Below are 17,791 nucleotides of genomic sequence, written 5' to 3'. Positions count from 1 at the left end.
TCTGTGTGACACCATCAGTTTAATTCCTCATACTTTCACAGCGATGGCATAGGTGTGGGGAGTGGATAGTGTTCAGGTGGAAAGGGAGAAAGTCAGCTACATGCTCATCAGAATCTGTCCCACATACAGTGCCCTCCTGCTGGGGCTTGCAGACAGCTGGTACCTACCTCTGCTTTCCAATGCTGGACGGAGGAGAACGAGTGGATGAGGGATGAGACGGAGAGAACAAGGGAATAGAGAGGGAGAATGACCAAAAGAGGAAGAGAATATGAGTCTGAGATTATAATGAATAATTATTCAAATGGAGCTTTAGTGAAAGAAAATGAAAAAGGTTAGATGAACAGAATAAAAGAGAATGGTCAAAATGGTTACTGATATTAGCGCTTTATGACATGGTTAATGTTGGGAGATTGCATGTAATGCCTTGCTACTGTGTCAGTGTGTTGCCTTGTCCTCGCACAGGTATGTACAGGTATGGTATGTATGCAAGTATGTATGCAAGTCTCGCCCCTGCAAGTTGTAACACCCACTACCTTGATTTATAACTGGCATCAATGGTAAGTCCTTATATAATACTGTGTTATAAGTAGTTATACAACCCTGTGTGTGAACACAGTAACCCACTCCTGTCCACCTGTGGTGTACACACTCCATCGGTGGTGGTTTGAAATGCAGCGAGGGTTGATGATGGCCACTAGGGATCACTGTTTATACATTAATCGCGGAAGATTGTCCAACTCCAACTAAGAGTCTCCAACTTCAACAATATTATACAAGTTGTATGTCTGGAACTGATGGGACAAGATCGCATAACATTCAAGTGTTTTTCTTCAGTTCAACTGCGCGGGGCTACAATACGACAATGCGGCCAAATGACCTCAAATCAGTCAATATCCAACTTAAATTCGAAGGCATTCTACAGTATAATTGTAGTGTGAAATGCTTCTCTCTCATTGCTTCCTCTATGGTAGCTACAACAGTCTCTCTCTGCTATCCTGTAGCATTTTCTTAAACCCTGTCTGTCATCAAAACACAATAGCCCATGTTGAAGAAGCTCAGATTGAGTCAACATGATCATGTGGTGTCGTGTGCACTCCAGTCAACTCGAGTCAAGTGATCCATTTGATCGGTCCTCATTGTGAGCACCTCAAGGTTAAAACCATTAGGCCAGTCAACACAGAACCTGCAAACCCCTCATCCACCACAAACCACACACTAGACTCCACTTTCCCATTACAAAACACACTTTAGGTGATGCGTCCTTCAGTTAACCTAGGGTTACACGTATTATTATAATGTCGAACGCCTATAAAAACCACACACGTCATTGTATAAGAAAATAGGGATACTTTATGTCTCTCTGGTCTGTACACTTCATTAAAAGTGAACGGGGCATTAAATCTACAGAATGATGTAAGATACAGTGGATTTCCTTTTACATAACACCGTAAAATAATGGTTGTGAAACCCTACATTCGGTCTTCCCACCCTTGTTGACACACAACAAGATTTATGCTCGAGTGAAAGTTATTCCATATCCTTTTACAACCCCTCATGGTCCAACCCGGGACGTGCCCACTAGAAACGCATTAATAACATTAGTTCAACATTAGTTCAACATCAGAAGAGCAGGCTTTCACACGGACAGAATATTAACACTTTCGTTTCACCGCAAAATGCTATATTAAAAATTCTCCTGCGTGATGTTTCCAATTATGGTTTTTCAAACCTTGCTTGGGTTGCTATTTCATTTTAATGACTAGGCTAGTTCTGTAACAATGCATTGCATACCACATATTGTGTACGGTATAAAACCATTTCTAAGAAGACAGTTCTCTCTAAGAAAGCTCTTAATTAAGCATTTGTTTACTTCATGTCAATACATAGCCTACTTAATCTAAACTTTCTAAAGGTAAAATGTACCGTCATCGCCGTTTGTCGAACATTAAATGAGATGCAAATCTTGTCACATAGGTCTACCATTTTGTCATAATGGTAGTGGGAAGACAAGAGACACAGATTGATTCCTCTGATAATGTCTGTAAGGAGCACTTAAGGACCTTGACTAGCAAAGAGCTAAGGGCGGGCAGGCAGTCAGCCACCCAGACTCAACAGTCAGTCTGTGTAGTGCATGTGCTACTGTTGGCCCAGCCAGCAGCCACCGGGCCTTGGGCCCAGAACAGAATGTGGTGCTTCAGAGGAAAAGAGCAAAACGAATCCAGATGTCTGTGACTCACATAAAACACTTAATGAAAAGACTGTGTGCTTGTGTGTTATATCAGGAACAGAGTGTGTTCGCACCGCACGGCGCACATACAGTGTGCATGGAAAGGAAAATAGTATTTTGTGTAGCTATTTTTGTTCCTTTTTTCGAGGGGAAATTAATGGGTTTGTTTCTTTTGAGGGAGAATGGAGAATTATGAGGAGTCCCTTAATGGCTTGGGCTGTAACCGTTGGGTTACCGGTGGGATTTTGTCAAATTAATTATGACACGGGGCAAGCGGGGGGTATTTCTACATGTACTAGTGGGAGGGGCTGTCGTGGTGGGGGTAATTTTTGATTTCTAATGAGAAACTCCAGAGTGAGTTGTTTGGTTTGTTAACCCACCCCCTCCTCTGTAGAGGACCCCTCGTGAATTGAATGGTTTTCAGCCCTAAGGGAAGGGGCAGGGGTGAGGTAGGTGAGAAGAGAAGAGAAGGGTGACAACAGCACAATTTACAAACTCACTCAGTCAAAGAGAGACTGGTCTTCTGGTAAACCTTCCATCAAAACACCAAGCTAGAAACCAAACACTCATGACTTCCAGTAACCTTTCTGTCTCTGTGTGTGTGTGTGTGTGTGTGTGTGTGTGTGTGTGTGTGTGTGTGTGTGTGTGTGTGTGTGTGTGTGTGTGTGTGTGTGTGTGTGTGTGTGTGTGTGTGTGTTGCATGTCTGTGTATGACCAATGCATGTCACTTTCAATGAAGCTCTTCCAAAAAGGTTGGCCTGTCTGACTGTACTGATGTAGTAGGATGAGATGGTATTCAAAAAACAACCACTTGATGGTTTGATATCTGTGGATATCTGTCTGATGGGGGATCAAAACTCGCTGTCATAATATTGTGTTGTCATGAATACATGGGATCATGACTTCAATGGCACCTGCATGTTCAGCATGGCTAGACCAAAATGGACCCCAGCTCCACTCATAGTAATGCAGTAATGGTTAAATCAGACGGTCACATCTCATCTACTAACATACCAACACAGATATCCCCTATTCCAAAAATAATTATTGTAAACATAAAAAGGTGAGAACATAGTCTTCCTCTGATACAGAAACTATCTGGGCCTTTGTTCATAAAGTATCCCATAGAAGTACTGATCTGGGATCAGGTCACCCCATGTCCATTCATTATAATGTAAAAGGTAAAACTGATCCTAGACCAGCACTCCTACTCTGAGATGCTTTATGAATACAAGCCCTGGTGTTTGTTAAGATTCGTCCCCGTTTTAAATTTGATAAACAGAACTACACATCCAAAACACATCAATAAAGTATCTGGCCGATGTCGTTACGATTCACGCCAAAGATTCTAGCCTACTCCTGTCATTAGTGGCAAAATGACTTCTGAAGCTAAAAATCCCTTTTTGCAGAGAGACTAAATTGCAACCGTCAGAAAACACACAGCTCAGCCCCCATGTGGTTGGTTGGCCAATTATGAGGTATGATTCACGAAGGAAATATCTGCCATTTGCCATTCGTACACATCACTTCTGGACCAGTAGTGATCCAACTCAACATAAATCCTACTTTGCAACTTCTGCGGTTGTTCTGCCACTTCAGTAACCACTTCAGCCATTTTCATTAGCTCTGTGACATGTGACTGATATTTATGGATAATAACACAGGAATACTGTCGTTGTGAGAAGTCCAGTAAAGCTCAAAATCAAAATTTAACCAAATCTTTTGAAATCAAACTGATGTTGGTTAAAAATGAGTCTGTGTGTGTGTGTGTGTGTGTGCATGTGATTGTCTTTGTGTCGAAACTATTGATACCAGTAATGGGTGCATTAAAGTAAGCAAGATAGGGAGAGTAAGTTAGGTATTGAGTTATTGAGCATATAAATGTACTCTGGTAGTGTGTGACCATACCTTTATCAAGTGTTTGTTCACCCATTTTGTGAAGGTCTTTTTCTGTACTCGATCCCGTTCATCTGCAAGACACAAAGAGCAAACATCAGACATGGTTATAAAAAACTAACGTAAAGAAAATTAAAATATTTGATAAACCCTCTGAGTACATGAATATGTAATATTGAGGTATTCTTTACGAAGGTTGAGAAAACTCCGTCTAAATTAAAACAGATTGCAGGGTATTAGGGATAAGGAGAAGGATTTAGAATACATTTAACAAGAACAACAAGAGCTGAAATCTAACAAATATTCCAGATGCCGCCATCGTTTTGTTCTTCCCTGAGACAAAGACAAGTCATTGGATGGGATTAGTCTAGCCCAGCGAGACATGATAGCACAGCGTCTGGACTAAACATGTCTGACTCACCAGAAATCATCATAGCACAGTCAGTGTCTAGATATACACCCTCATTGTCGAGTTGTGTCTGCAAGTGCTATTCACTAAGATATGACTACAGGCAGGGCCTGAGGCTTAGTGGTGTTCAGTATCTCTATAGGCCTGGTACTGTATGTGCACATATGTTGCTACGTACTGTAACGGACACCGTTGCGCTTGTTGAACATGACAAGATATGGTAGCTCTCGGAGAGTAAGACAACGGTGCCTTAACGGGCAGATAACCACATCTAGCAGATAGATCCGGTTTCAGCCTCACCATACTGAGTGGAATTGACACACCCTCAGTCAAATACCTGGACACAACCCACTACCCTGGGGTACTGGAAAACATACTGCAGAGCGCAGACACTGACGTACGAACTGTAGACACTGACCCTCCCCAACCAACAGCCATATCACCAACTGTTTTTCATCATGCCAGACCACTTCACTGAAAGATTGTTGATTTTCCAATAGGTTTGTTTTGAAAGTCACACGTCGCATTGAAGAAAATACTGTCGTTAATACACTGATATCTCATTATCCAGATAAAAGACATGGGTGTCCATACTAATAATATTTCATTAACAAACTGCATTTAAGGTTCTTTATCAAAGCCTACCGTACCACTTAAGGGAAAATACCACCCCAAAATCAACATTTATGTGAAAATGGCGCGTTTCTATGTTTTGTAGTAAAAAAAGATAGTGGAAGATAAAATGTTTCCAATGACATCATCAACCAATTAGTAGAAAATGTGTAGACAATGCCAAATGAAAATAATAAAATCACACGATGCACACCAATGATGTCATTGGAAACACTTATCTTCCTCTATCTTTTCTACAAAAACATAAATAAAAATGCGCCATTTTCACATATGTTGATGTTGGGGTGGTGCTGGAGATGATGAATATGAAGTAGAATTTCTTTTTTGAATTTTCCCTTATGTTACTTTTTGGCCGACCCGACCAAAGTCACATAGAATTGTGAGTTATAGATCTATCATTCTACTTGAAAGCAAGTCTAAGAAGCGGTATTTCTATGCTTCCCATTCTTAAGTTTTGCTTTTGCATAGTGCAACTTTAAGGAAGCCTCGGGTCTTCAGCTACTCCTATGACAGCTCAGGTCATGTTACTGGATGAACTGTTAAACATGCTACATAAGTTAAACGTTATCAGTCTTACAAGGTAGTGAAAAGCATATTAAGTACCACTCACAGGCTAGGCACTGCAGAACCAAAGGACAACGGTGTGTGCTGATTCACTGTGACTGCAAACTGAACCCGCAGGCTTTTGTATTCTCAGGTGGGTACGTCCGCCATGTTGCTATTGTGTTATGGAAACACGTTGCCGTGGCAACCATAGGGTGTGTGTGTGTGTGCCTGGAGACTAGCGGAACGTTGACCCCTGTCATTCTATGTCGTTCATCAATAAAGCTACAATACGAGGGCTATCCTGATTTATACGGGACACTCCTGTTCACAGTTTATGTGAAGTCAATTGCAATCAGCATACACAATGCACCAGTCATGACTCAGGCTAAGACAAACTATTTCAACTGCATTGTGTGATGCCAAAGATAAACACAGTGATCACAAACTCACAATGGTAAAAGGGCGAAAGTCCTACCTCCTTACCACAGGACACTTCAATGGGTGACTATGCAGGAAAAGAAAGAAAACCAAAAAAAAAAGAAATTTAAAGGACACAAACAGCCTCCCGTTTCGGCATGAAACACCATCATTAGAGTCTTGAAGGCGTTTTACGCCGAAACGGGAGCCTGTTTGTGTACCGTATATAAATATTTCAGATCTATGCAGAAACCTAGTGCTCCTTTTTCTTTGTTCTCCTGGATAGTCAACCGTTGAAGTGTCCTGGGGTAAGGAATATTTTTGGGTCATTCTATAGGAGTTATCAACAAGGTATAGGCCTACTGAGATTTCATCCCCACATTTTGTGAATGGGTTCGCTGACCACTAGGGTGGGAGGGAACGGCTGATGTGTTAGATTGGTGGGCGTGTCCACTCTTCGTCACAAATGTGGACCACTGGAGAGACACAGAAAACATTACAGAAAAAAAAAAAAACGTAATTTTAAATCTAAATGTATTCCCATAGATGATGATTAGAGAAAGCTCAAACTGTAATTTAGAGTGCACAAAAGGCTCACAGTGGAAGCCACAAGCCCTCTTTCAATTTAAATTGACACTGACAGTTGGTATGTATCTCAGCATCATGAAGGGGCTCATTATTTCACAGACTAGCCAATCAGGCCCTGACTTGAACCTCTGAAGAGACTTGTCTGTGCAGGGATATGAAAATGGTCCAAACCTGTAACTACAGTAGTAAAACTTTTCCTTTCACAGGGGGAAAAAAAAACACCCAGAATTGTAACTCTCTCCCTTATGCAATCACGAACCATAGTATCAGGGGCAAACTTTCCATATGAACCTATTTGACACACTGTCTAGGTGAACACTGTCATACATAAAACCAAACTCCTCAAAGTCAAACTTTTCATGTACTGTAAACACATAGCTTCCTAGGTTAATGCTGTCATACTGGTACCTTTCCTGCCGTCCGTAGACTTGAGCATCCCCTGGTAGTAGCCTTCGTCTGAGGGCACCCTGTCCCTTCCATCCCTGCCACCACTACTATCTGTCGAGAAGTTCCTGTATCGCTGTTGCTGACCGCTCATGGTGCCACTCAACTCCGAATGAATGAATCAAAAGTCCCCTCTAGCGCGCTCTATGTGACTGCTGTATCACCACAAGGTTTCTGTCGGTAGCTAAAACGGTTCTCTCTTTCCTGCTCTTTTTCCGCTTGAAAATTCCTCGGTGCTCCTTTCACTCAGAGGGAGCATGCAGTCGTGTGGCTAAGTTCCAGTCAGCACTTTCGATCTAGCCTATGATGTATTCCTCTCTCGCTCTACCTCCGTATGAGCTCTTCTCTTCTTTTCTTCCCATAGATTTTGTCTCCCTCTCCTCTTTTAGCAATAAGTTATGCCTGTGGGGTACAGTGTCTGGGCCTGTCCTTGTGCTGATCTGTACAGAATGATAACTGCCTGTGTGTTTGGAGGACATTGTGGTGGGTAAGGCTCGACCACACCCCTTCCTCTGCCCTGTCATATTGGTGTGGCTGGTGAGAGCAGGAAGGGGGCGGGGACAGAGGAGAGTGAGTGATCAGACAAGGTGTGGTGGCCAGCAGGACGTTGTGCCATAAAAGACACCATCTGCATACACTTTTACTTGTCATCTTGCCTTCGTTTACAGAAGAGTACACAGTACACACCCTGAATCCTTATACTTCGTTACGGTGGCTGTATAAGCAATAACGAAGAATGGCACCGGAATAAATAACACAATATTATTGTTTTACGGTTTGATATAATTTCATATTGTTTTAGAACACAGTTCAACTTCTAATTACTTTTTATCGCACACACACACACACACACACACACACACACACACACACACACACACACACACACACACACACACACATACACACACACACACACACACACACACACACACACACACACACACACACACCACAAATGTGATTAATCATTGCCTACTCACGGCATTCCTGAGAGAGCTGTGGGTGTTACTCAGTGTTATGAGGAAAAGGGGGAGGCTGAGGGAAGGGCTACTTTGGCATCTACACACACTGAGAGATCAGCCATGACCCAACCCTCAACAAGACTATACAGTACTATCTATACCCTCATCTAAGGACACGTAGATTCTCGAACTAGACAATTAGTGAAGGAGTATATATTCCTTCTGCTCTGCTGAAGGCCTGGCAGTGTGTGTGTGTGTGTGTTTTGTTTTCCCTTTAACTACACCAGCATGAACTAAAGTACACTCATGCACGCTCACAGACCTGATTTCCTCAAACTCAACACTCACATGTAAAGACATTACAGAGACATTCTAGCACAACTCCACTACAACCAGCTAGCATTGTTGAACCAGTGATTATGATTATCAGTCCTTTATCAGCCTCTAACCCAGAGATGACCATTCAGATAACTGATAAGACACTATATCAGTGAGCGGTCATCAGTGAGGACTTGTTTTGGTGTCTCATTCCCTCATAATAACATGGGAAGACCCAAAATACACTTAAGACAGACCCAGGTAAGAACAGGGGGTTATACTACAATGTAGGATCAAGGAGCTAGCCAGCTTACTTTGGTAAACAAAAATAAATTACCTGATTTTCTAGTTCATTAAAAAAGTTCAACTTAAATATGTGTTTTTGATTATTGAATCAATTAGACCATACCCATTTCAAGATCTTTAAAAAACATGCATTTTACTTCAAGACAATATTTAGGCTAGTTAGTTGGCGAACTCCTTGAATCTGCTTTGTAGTATACCCCTCAGGGTTCCCATGCCTGTGTATTTTCGGGGCTTCACTAAAGGTCCCTTCACTGTGGTCTGAGCCCCTATAAGAACTGTAGGGTGCTGACACTCAAACCAATGCCACAGGGTGTGACCAACAGGTCCTCTAAGCATTAAGAAGGTATGCATCTCATTTCCACACCTTGTCTGACATGACATTAGGAAGGATGTAAAAAAAAATAACAATTTTCTTTCCAATGTGAGGTGATTCATTGCATCTTGTTTAAACATGAAGCAGTTGATGTGTCAAGATGTGTGTGTGTGTGTGTGTGTGTGTTTGTTTTATTTGACACTAAGTTCACAAAATGTGAAAATTGTGGAGAGGCACACCTCAAATAATAGCTTTGTGTACTTCCACACGTTTAGGCAAGAACAGGAATTAAGGAGCGCAAGCAAATACCATAATACTGTACAGTCCAAGACATACAAGGGAAGAGAACAGTAATAACAACACACACATAATCACACTTCGACAGTGCTGGAGGCTAAACATAAAAACATTGAGGATTCATATGGTCACCTCTCACAGGAGAGTTTGGATAGTGTAGCCTGGGAAAGAAAGGATTAACAGATGATGTCATTGATTTCTATGTGCTTAGCAGACCACAACACGTTAACTGCTACTGACACCTTAAAACAGGTTGGGAGTTTTATGAAACAGAGTGAGTTGATGGAATCAAATGTCAATGTGCACGGGGTTGAAAGAAAGCTAGAAAAGAGGTGAAGTGAAAGGGATTTGATCGTGGACCACGGCTTATACAGCTAGGAGGATGCTGACAGAGCACGGCGATGTGATGAGCTGTTGGAATGTGTCTGCGATCTCCTCTCTGCTGGCCGGTGCACTGGGCCAAAGTCCTAACCTAAATATTCTAACCCACCACCCCAAGCAAACACACACCCTTACACACCCCCCCCCCCCCCCCCCCCCCCCCCCCCCCCCACACACAGCGAGGATTGGTAGGCCTGCAAGAGGATGATACAGTATGTGACAAATCTGGCCATACAGATCAAAATTACGCCATATAACATAAAAAATGTGTTGTATAAGCATGAAATATAAAGGTACATCTTGGGTGCAGCTTATTGTATAGAACTTGATAGCTTGTCACTGGATCGTAAATAGCTTGACATACTGGACCGTACAGTATTTTATACCTGAAGGTCAACACTGCTATGCGGTGGCAAAGGGCTTTCCCCTCACAGGCGTGAACACCAATGTTAGGCATTTCTCTTCAGCAGTGTGACATAATGATACGAACAGCTCCGGTGGGATGTTTACCCTAGGTAAAGATCTATGATCAGCTTCCCCTGCCCCATTCTGAACCCTAACCATTCATGGGGGAAATGCAAAACTGACCCAAGACCAGTGTCTAAGGGCAACTTCACCCTTCTCCATACAGTGCATTCGGAAAGTATTCAGACCCCTTGACTTTTTCCACATTTTGTAACGTTACAGCCTTATTCTAAAATTTATTAAACCGTTTTTTATTTCCCTCATCAATCTACACACAATACCCCATAATAACATAGAAAAACTGTTTTTTAGAAATGTTGCCAATGTATAAAGATTAAAATATCACATTTACAAAAGTATTCAGACCCTTTACTCAGTACTTTGTTGAAGCACCTTTGGCAGCGATTACAGCCTCAAGTCTTCATGGGTATGACGCTACAAGTTTGGCACACCTGTATTTGGGGAGTTTCTCCAATTCATCTCTGCAGATCCTCTCAAGTTCCGTCAGGTTGGATTGGGAGTGTCGCTGCACAGCTATTTACAGGTCTGTCCAGAGATGTTAGATCGGGTTCAAGTCCAGTTTTTGGCTGGGCCACTCAAGGACATTCAGACACTTCTCCTGAAGCCACTCCTATGTTGTCTTGGCTGTATGCTTAGGGTCGTTCTCCTGTTTTAAGGTGAACCTTCGCCCCAGTCTGAGGTCCTGAGCGCTCTGGAGCAGGTTTTCATCAAAGATCTCTCTGTACTTTGCTCCGTTCATCTTTGCCTCCGGCCTGACTAGTCTCCCAATCCCTGCCTCTGAAAAATATCCCCACAGCATGATGCTGCCACCACCATGCTTCGCGGTAGGGATGGTGCCAGTTTACCTCCAGACATGACACTTGGCATTCAGGCCAAAGAGTTCAATCCTGGTTTCATCAGACCAGACCAGTTTCTCATGGTCTGAGAGTATTTAGGTGCCTTTTGGCAAACTCGAAGCAGGCTGTCATGTGCCCATCTCCACAGAGGAACTCTAGAGCTCTATCAGAGTGACCATTGGGTTCATGGTCACCTCCCTGACCAAGGCCCTTCTCCCCCGATTGCTCAGTTTGGCCGGGCGGCAAGCTCTAGGAAGAGTCTTTGTGGTTCCAAATTCCTTCCGTTTAAGAATGATGGAGACCACTGTGTTCTTCGGGACCTTCAATGCTGAAGAAATGTTTTGGTACCCTTCCGCAGATCTGTGCCCCGCCACAATCCTATCTTGGAGCTCTACGGACAATTCCTTCGACCTCATGGCTTGGTTTTTGCTCTGACATGCACTGTCAACTGTGGGACCTTATATAGACAGGTGTTTGCCTTTCCAAATCATATCCAATCAATGGAATTTACCACTGGTGGACTCCAATCAAGTTGTAGAAACATCTCAAGGATGATCAATGGAAACAGGATGCGCCTGAGCTCAATTTCGAGTCTCATAGCAAAGGGTCTGAATACTTACAGTATGTATATAAGGTATTTCTGTTTTTTATCTTTAATAAATTGCAAAGATTTCTAAAAACCTGTTTTCGCTTTATCATTATGGGTTATTGTGTGTAGATTGCGACACATTTTTTATTTAATCCATTTTAGAATAAGGCTAACGTAGCAAAAAGTGGAAAAGGTCAAGGGGTCTGAATATTTTCCCAAGGCACTGTACCAACACCAGGGTGTTAGGTACTTCACACATAACAATACCAAGCCCAGGGGGGCATAACAATGGGAAATGTGGAATGTCACAGGAAGGCCCAAACTCAAAAGAGCAGCCAACGTCAGAGATACCGTGGAAAATCTTACCCATGAAACTGTTTTCGCCAAAGACGCTGCAAAGAAAGGATGTATCATTAAGGTCTACACATGCTTATAACCCTGCTCCCTCATTTGCCCTCATCTAAACCAGATGCAACGTTTGGCCTTTTAAGAACATAAAGACTGTTGAAAACATGAAGAGATTTTTTTTCTCTCTCTAAATGACATGCTTGAGGTTCTCTCATTGCTACATAGAACGGGGCAGATTAAAGTATGAGAGTGTCTTGGGGTTCTCCTCATGTGTTCCCACACTGACTGTGCGTCATATGTGGACACCCTTAGCGGATTTGCCAACAACCAGATGCATCCGGTTTTCAGGGATACAGCTATTCAACCAAGCCAGAAGTGGGAACTCAGCTCACGCGTTTCTTTGTGGATGATGTGAATGGATCATTCTGGTGGAGGGAAGAGGGGGAAAACCCCTGGATCAACCCCTCTAATTTGTATGCCCAATGTTTAATTTCAAGGCTCATGCATATTCAAAGAACTTAGAGACTCTACAAAGCCGAACTTTGTCAGATGTTTGTCAGATGTCAGAATGAGTCAGCATCCCACACTATCAGTTGTGTATTCATCTCCAAACTAAATAGAAAATAACATACCGCAAGCCTATATATCTGTAGAAAGTCCCAGATGAAAACACCAAACACGTCTATATATCACTGCGAATCCTCTGCACAGCTCCCAAAATACTACGTCCTTGTTTCTGAAAGATCTGTCAAATTGGGTTGACGGAAATTGTGATTTTTCTCCAAAATCAACAGTGGTAGTTGTTTTCCATTTCAAATAGAAAACAACTAGGTTCCATTTCAAATTGCTTCTCATTGTACTTATGTAACGATCGTCTGGAAGAGGGGACCAAGATGCAGCGTGGTAAGTGGTCATAATGATTTTTAATGATACACTTCAAAAAACAAACAGGGAAAACGAAAGACAACAGTTCTGTCAGTGCAAACCACACAACAGAAACAATTACCCACAAAACCCCAACGGAAAAACAGGCACTAGTGTGTGACTCCCAATCAGCAACAACACTCTACAGCTGTTCCTGATTGGAAGCCACACGGCCAAAATCAATGAAACAAACCAACATAGAAAAATGCACATAGAACGCCCACCCAATGTAACACCCTGGCCTAACCAAAATAAAGAACAAAAAACCCCTCTCTATGGCCAGGGCGTTACAACTCAATCCTACTCACTCAACTCACTCCACTATCTCAACTCAGCAGAGATTAGCATCACAGCCATAATAAACCAAGATTGTGTTCATGAGCCACAAAACGGACTGAAACATGGAGTGACCTCCTAAACTTGTCCAATAAGAAAGGTTTGTTCCCGTTTTCCATTGCAAAACCTCCGGAGAGGTAGGCCTACTTCTGCAGAGATAGAAGAGTGTCCCCCGCAGACATTCTAACCCAGAGTTCAAGGGGAGAGGAATGGAGAACCATCCGAAGTAAACAGAAGATAACATCAGATAATCACAACACTATTCACGCCCTATCTGTTTAAACTCTTTCACAACTGTAAAAGGTCACATAAATGCAATGCTATTGCCTGACCATTCAAAGTTGGAACGTCAAAGCCATTATGCTCTCCATATGAGCATGTGTATATGGCTCATGTCAAGTTCATCTGTAAAAATCATCCGGTCAAGCATTTTGACCCAGAAAATCGGTATTGGAGTCACAGGGAACATGATTCCATTCAGAAAACAGAGATTAAAGCAGAACAGAAATCCGCCATCATGGTTTAGATAGTCATAAGATCATGGAGCGAGGAAAGGTGAGAAGAGGGGAGGATTGGAGGGTAGGGTTAACGCCCTTCATTCCAGAGAAGGGAGCAGCCTCAGCTCTCCCTTAGAGGGACATCCACCTGACTGACTCTCTCCCTCCCATTCTCCTGTCACGCTCCCACAGCCCAATGCAAGTGGGAGCGTGTGCTCGGAATGTTAATAAAATAAAACCAAGAGGAACAAGCGGGATACACCTTGTTCCTGACTGTGTGTGTGTGTGTGTGTGTGTGTGTGTGTGTGTGTGTGTGTGTGTGTGTGTGTGTGTGTGTGTGTGTGTGTGTGTGTGTGTGTACACCCAGTTTGGGTCAGCTGTGGTCATCAGCACAGTGTACCTTTGAGATATTCATGAAGTTCAAGAGCCATATTGTCCAGTCTCCAATGCACTTTTTCTGTCTGTATAACAAGACATGAGGGGATTTCTGCCATAGCTATGGAATGACTCACTCACGGTCCGACTTTATCTTCACAGGATGAAACGTCATAGTCAGAATTAGATTAAAAGATGAAGCTGTAAGCCCAATTTAACTCCGACTCAACAAGGAATGGATTACCCCTGACAGCTGAGGTTGAAAATGGCTAATTAGTCTACCGCTCCCAGAGCCATGGTGGAAAGCCCCACATCTGTAAATTAGCGCTCACTCTCGTGAACTTTCCTTTAGTAAACTTACACAGAGATTATAGTGTGTCTGTTTAATCAAGATGTAGGTACAGTACTTTTGCAATACAACACCCAGTCTCCCTCTTTTGGAGATGGTATCATACTACACCAGCCTATGTACTCATTATGTACAATAGTTTTCGACTGAGGGCAACAGCGCTGGAAATGGTACATATTGCTATTGAGAATACCTGTCAAAACATCACTCTCACTTCATTCCCTATCCCTTCAAAAATCATTATTACTGGTTTTCATATTTGACCAACATTAGCGGAGGGCTGAATTGAGAATTATCTGAACGACAGTACATTTGAATGTGGAAAAAGAGGAACCTGAGAGGGGTTGCTGTGGCAACATCTCCAAACATACGGTAGCGTTTTGCGCCAGTGGCTGGGCTATTTTAGTTATATTACTCATGGCTGCATTTTTAGACTGGGGGCTGTGTCTTCCATGATTGACTAACTTCATAGAGAAAGGAAAACAGTGGTTCTCCTCGGGAGGGAGAAAATAATAGAAAGTTCACAGAGTGATCACTAGATGGTAACAAAGCACAATGAGGACAGGGTGACTTTTGCTGGTCTTGTTATTATGTTGCGATACTTTTTTTGCTGTTGCAATGACCTAACCAGGATAAACTCTGGGCTCCATATAAGTCAGTTATAGTCAAGTTACATAGTAGGAAGAAAAACTCCTGGATCTAGTTTTCATGAAAAATGAACAAGTAATAAAAAGACAGAGTGATGAAAACTTGCCAATCCTGCATACATTAGACATTTCAAATCACACAAAAAGTAATGTATGAAAAAGCAAATATAATGATGGTGCTATTCAGACCCTCTCAGAGTGCATTTATGGAAGGGGACACACAACTAGACTTCATACTACTCAATAAACTGTATGCAGTCTATCACAGTGCCATCCGTTTTGTCACCAAAGGTCCATATACTACCCACCACTGCGACCTGTATGCTCTCGTTGGCTGGCCCTCGCATCATACTCGTCGCCAAACCCACTGGCTCCAGGTCATCTACAAGACCCTGCTAGGTAAAGTTCCCCCTTATCTCAGCTCGCTGGTCACCATAGCAGCACCCACCTGTAGCACGCGCTCCAGCAGGTGTATCTCTCTCTGGTCACCCCCAAAGCCAATTCCTCCTTCGGCCGCCTCTCCTTCCAGTTCTCTGCTGCCAATGACTGGAACGAACTACAAAAATCTCTAAAACTGGAAACACTTATTTTCCTCACTAGCTTTAACCACCAGCTGTCAGAGCAGCTCATAGATTACTGCACCTGTACATAGCCCATCTATAATTTAGCCCAAACAACTACCTCTTCCCCTACTGTATTTATTTATTTATTTATTTTGCTCCTTTGCACCCCATTATTTCTATTTCTACTTTGCACTTTCTTCCACTGCAAATCTACCATTCCAGTGTTTTACTTGCTATATTGTATTTACCTCGCCACCATGGCCTTTTTTGCCTTTACCTCCCTTATCTCACCTCATTTGCTCACTTTGTATATAGACTTATTTTTCTACTATATTATTGACTGTATGTTTGTTTTACTCCATGTGTAACTCTGTGTTGTTGTATGTGTCAAACTGCTTTGCTTTATCTTGGCCAGGTCGCAATTGTAAATGAGAACTTGTTCTCAACTTGCCTACCTGGTTAAATAAAGGTGAAATAAAAAATATTAAAAAATACCCACTGAATACTCTAAAACTGGGTTATAGATAGTTACAAGCAACTGGAAGTGTTACTTAAGACACTTGACACTTAGCTGAATGACACACTTGATCCTAACTGTCAGGACATTGCTTAATCCAGTCAGGGTGAGTCATCCACAGAGTACTATCCATACCCAATAAAACCCCTCCCCTCCCACAGTCACTCTGCAGATTATCCAGCTGCCATGTCACACCCAGAGTGCAATAAAAACCTGTGAACTGTATTACAGAGGAATAAGTGCATTATTATTTAAAACGTAGCATATACTGGAGTAGTTATTCATTACTATAGACTAATACTAAACTGTTAACAGTTTTACCTGTAGGCAGTTCCCATGCATAGAGAACAAATAGCTGGGAGTCTAATTCATGTGTATATTCATGTGGGATTGTGAGTCAAGAAGACCACCCCATTGGAAAGGCTTGCCAAAGTCCATGATGGTAGTCATTTGTGATTTGCGTGAGAGCTGGGGAGTAAGAGCTCCTTCAGTGTTCTACTGTAAACACATATGGAAGCGAGTTGGACATGAGACAGCTGGAGGCAATCAGCAAAACATCCGACATTATATAAATGGAATCCAGGACTAGTTTAACTGTAACACTAAAAAGAGACAGATAATCAAGTCTCTTACGCTTTCTCCCCCATTCACAAATCTCACATGCTACTAATATGTATAATGTATTTATTTGAGAATTATACCATACATTCTGAAAACATTCAGTTGCCTAAGATTTAAATGGTCATTAATTGAAAGGACATTTTCATTTTCACTTGGAAATGGAAACCATTAAATGAAAATAATACTATATTAATTATCATGTTGTAGGGCCCTGTGTTTTGCTCAATCGTGTTACATGCCTGAGGATGGTGGTCCAGCACCATCCTTAGACAATTGTTTACATTTTTGGTGTAATTCTCAATTCTGGATTAGATTTAAAATATAGGAACAAATCTTGCTGTGTCAAATGATTGCGCAAAACACAGGGCCCTATACCATATATTAAACTTCAATTATTCAATTATAAACTTCAATTATTACCTGTGAATACAATTGTATTACATGTGATCATATTTACTACTGTAGGACTATAACCAGTGTTGGGAACGGCTACTTTGCTTAACCCTTCCCCATGTCAGTATTTATACTTCTGCCACTCACCTACACAACACATTTTGCTGTACAAATATTTGCTTCTTTTTGCATAGCTCATCTCGTGCAGGTGATATTCCCGTTCATGATCAATTCCCAGATGAAAAGATGACATTGCTCCAGTTGGAACTTCGGGGCTCCCCTGCGTCGCCATAACTTCAACAGGTGAAAAGCGACATGATTTCTCAAGATCCGCTCACCGATAATCCAGAGCGCAAGAATGCAAACAGACTCGCTTTCAGAGTGAACTGGCCATGGTGCAACAGTCAAAGGAGAGAAATTTTTTCTTCTAATGGATGGGTGAATGTTTCACTTTCAAGACAGCCCTGCCCATCTCATTTGGGTCCTTCTTTTTCCCAAAGGTATATGGACTTGTACTCTGTTCCATATCAATAGATATATACAGTATATACAGTGAGGGAAAAAAGTATT

The 17,791-nt window shown here is 42.1% G+C and overlaps 1 protein-coding gene across 1 annotated transcript in view; it reads right to left on the bottom strand.

The window, feature by feature from the left end:
* Positions 1-17,791, bottom strand: part of LOC106605061 (plectin) — a 240,151-nt gene that overhangs the window by 97,921 nt on the left and 124,439 nt on the right. The window contains exon 3 of the mRNA XM_082974927.1: positions 4,136-4,197. Within this exon, the coding sequence (XP_082831053.1) occupies positions 4,136-4,197 (62 nt within the window). The remainder of the gene's footprint in view (positions 1-4,135; positions 4,198-17,791) is intronic.

The sequence above is a fragment of the Salmo salar genome, chromosome 05, assembly GCF_965601325.2.
Source record: "Salmo salar chromosome 05, fSalSal1, whole genome shotgun sequence".
Classification (NCBI taxonomy): Eukaryota; Metazoa; Chordata; class Actinopteri; order Salmoniformes; family Salmonidae; genus Salmo; species Salmo salar.
Note: the sequence above shows the minus strand (reverse complement) of the source record. Positions and strands in the feature narration are given on the sequence as shown.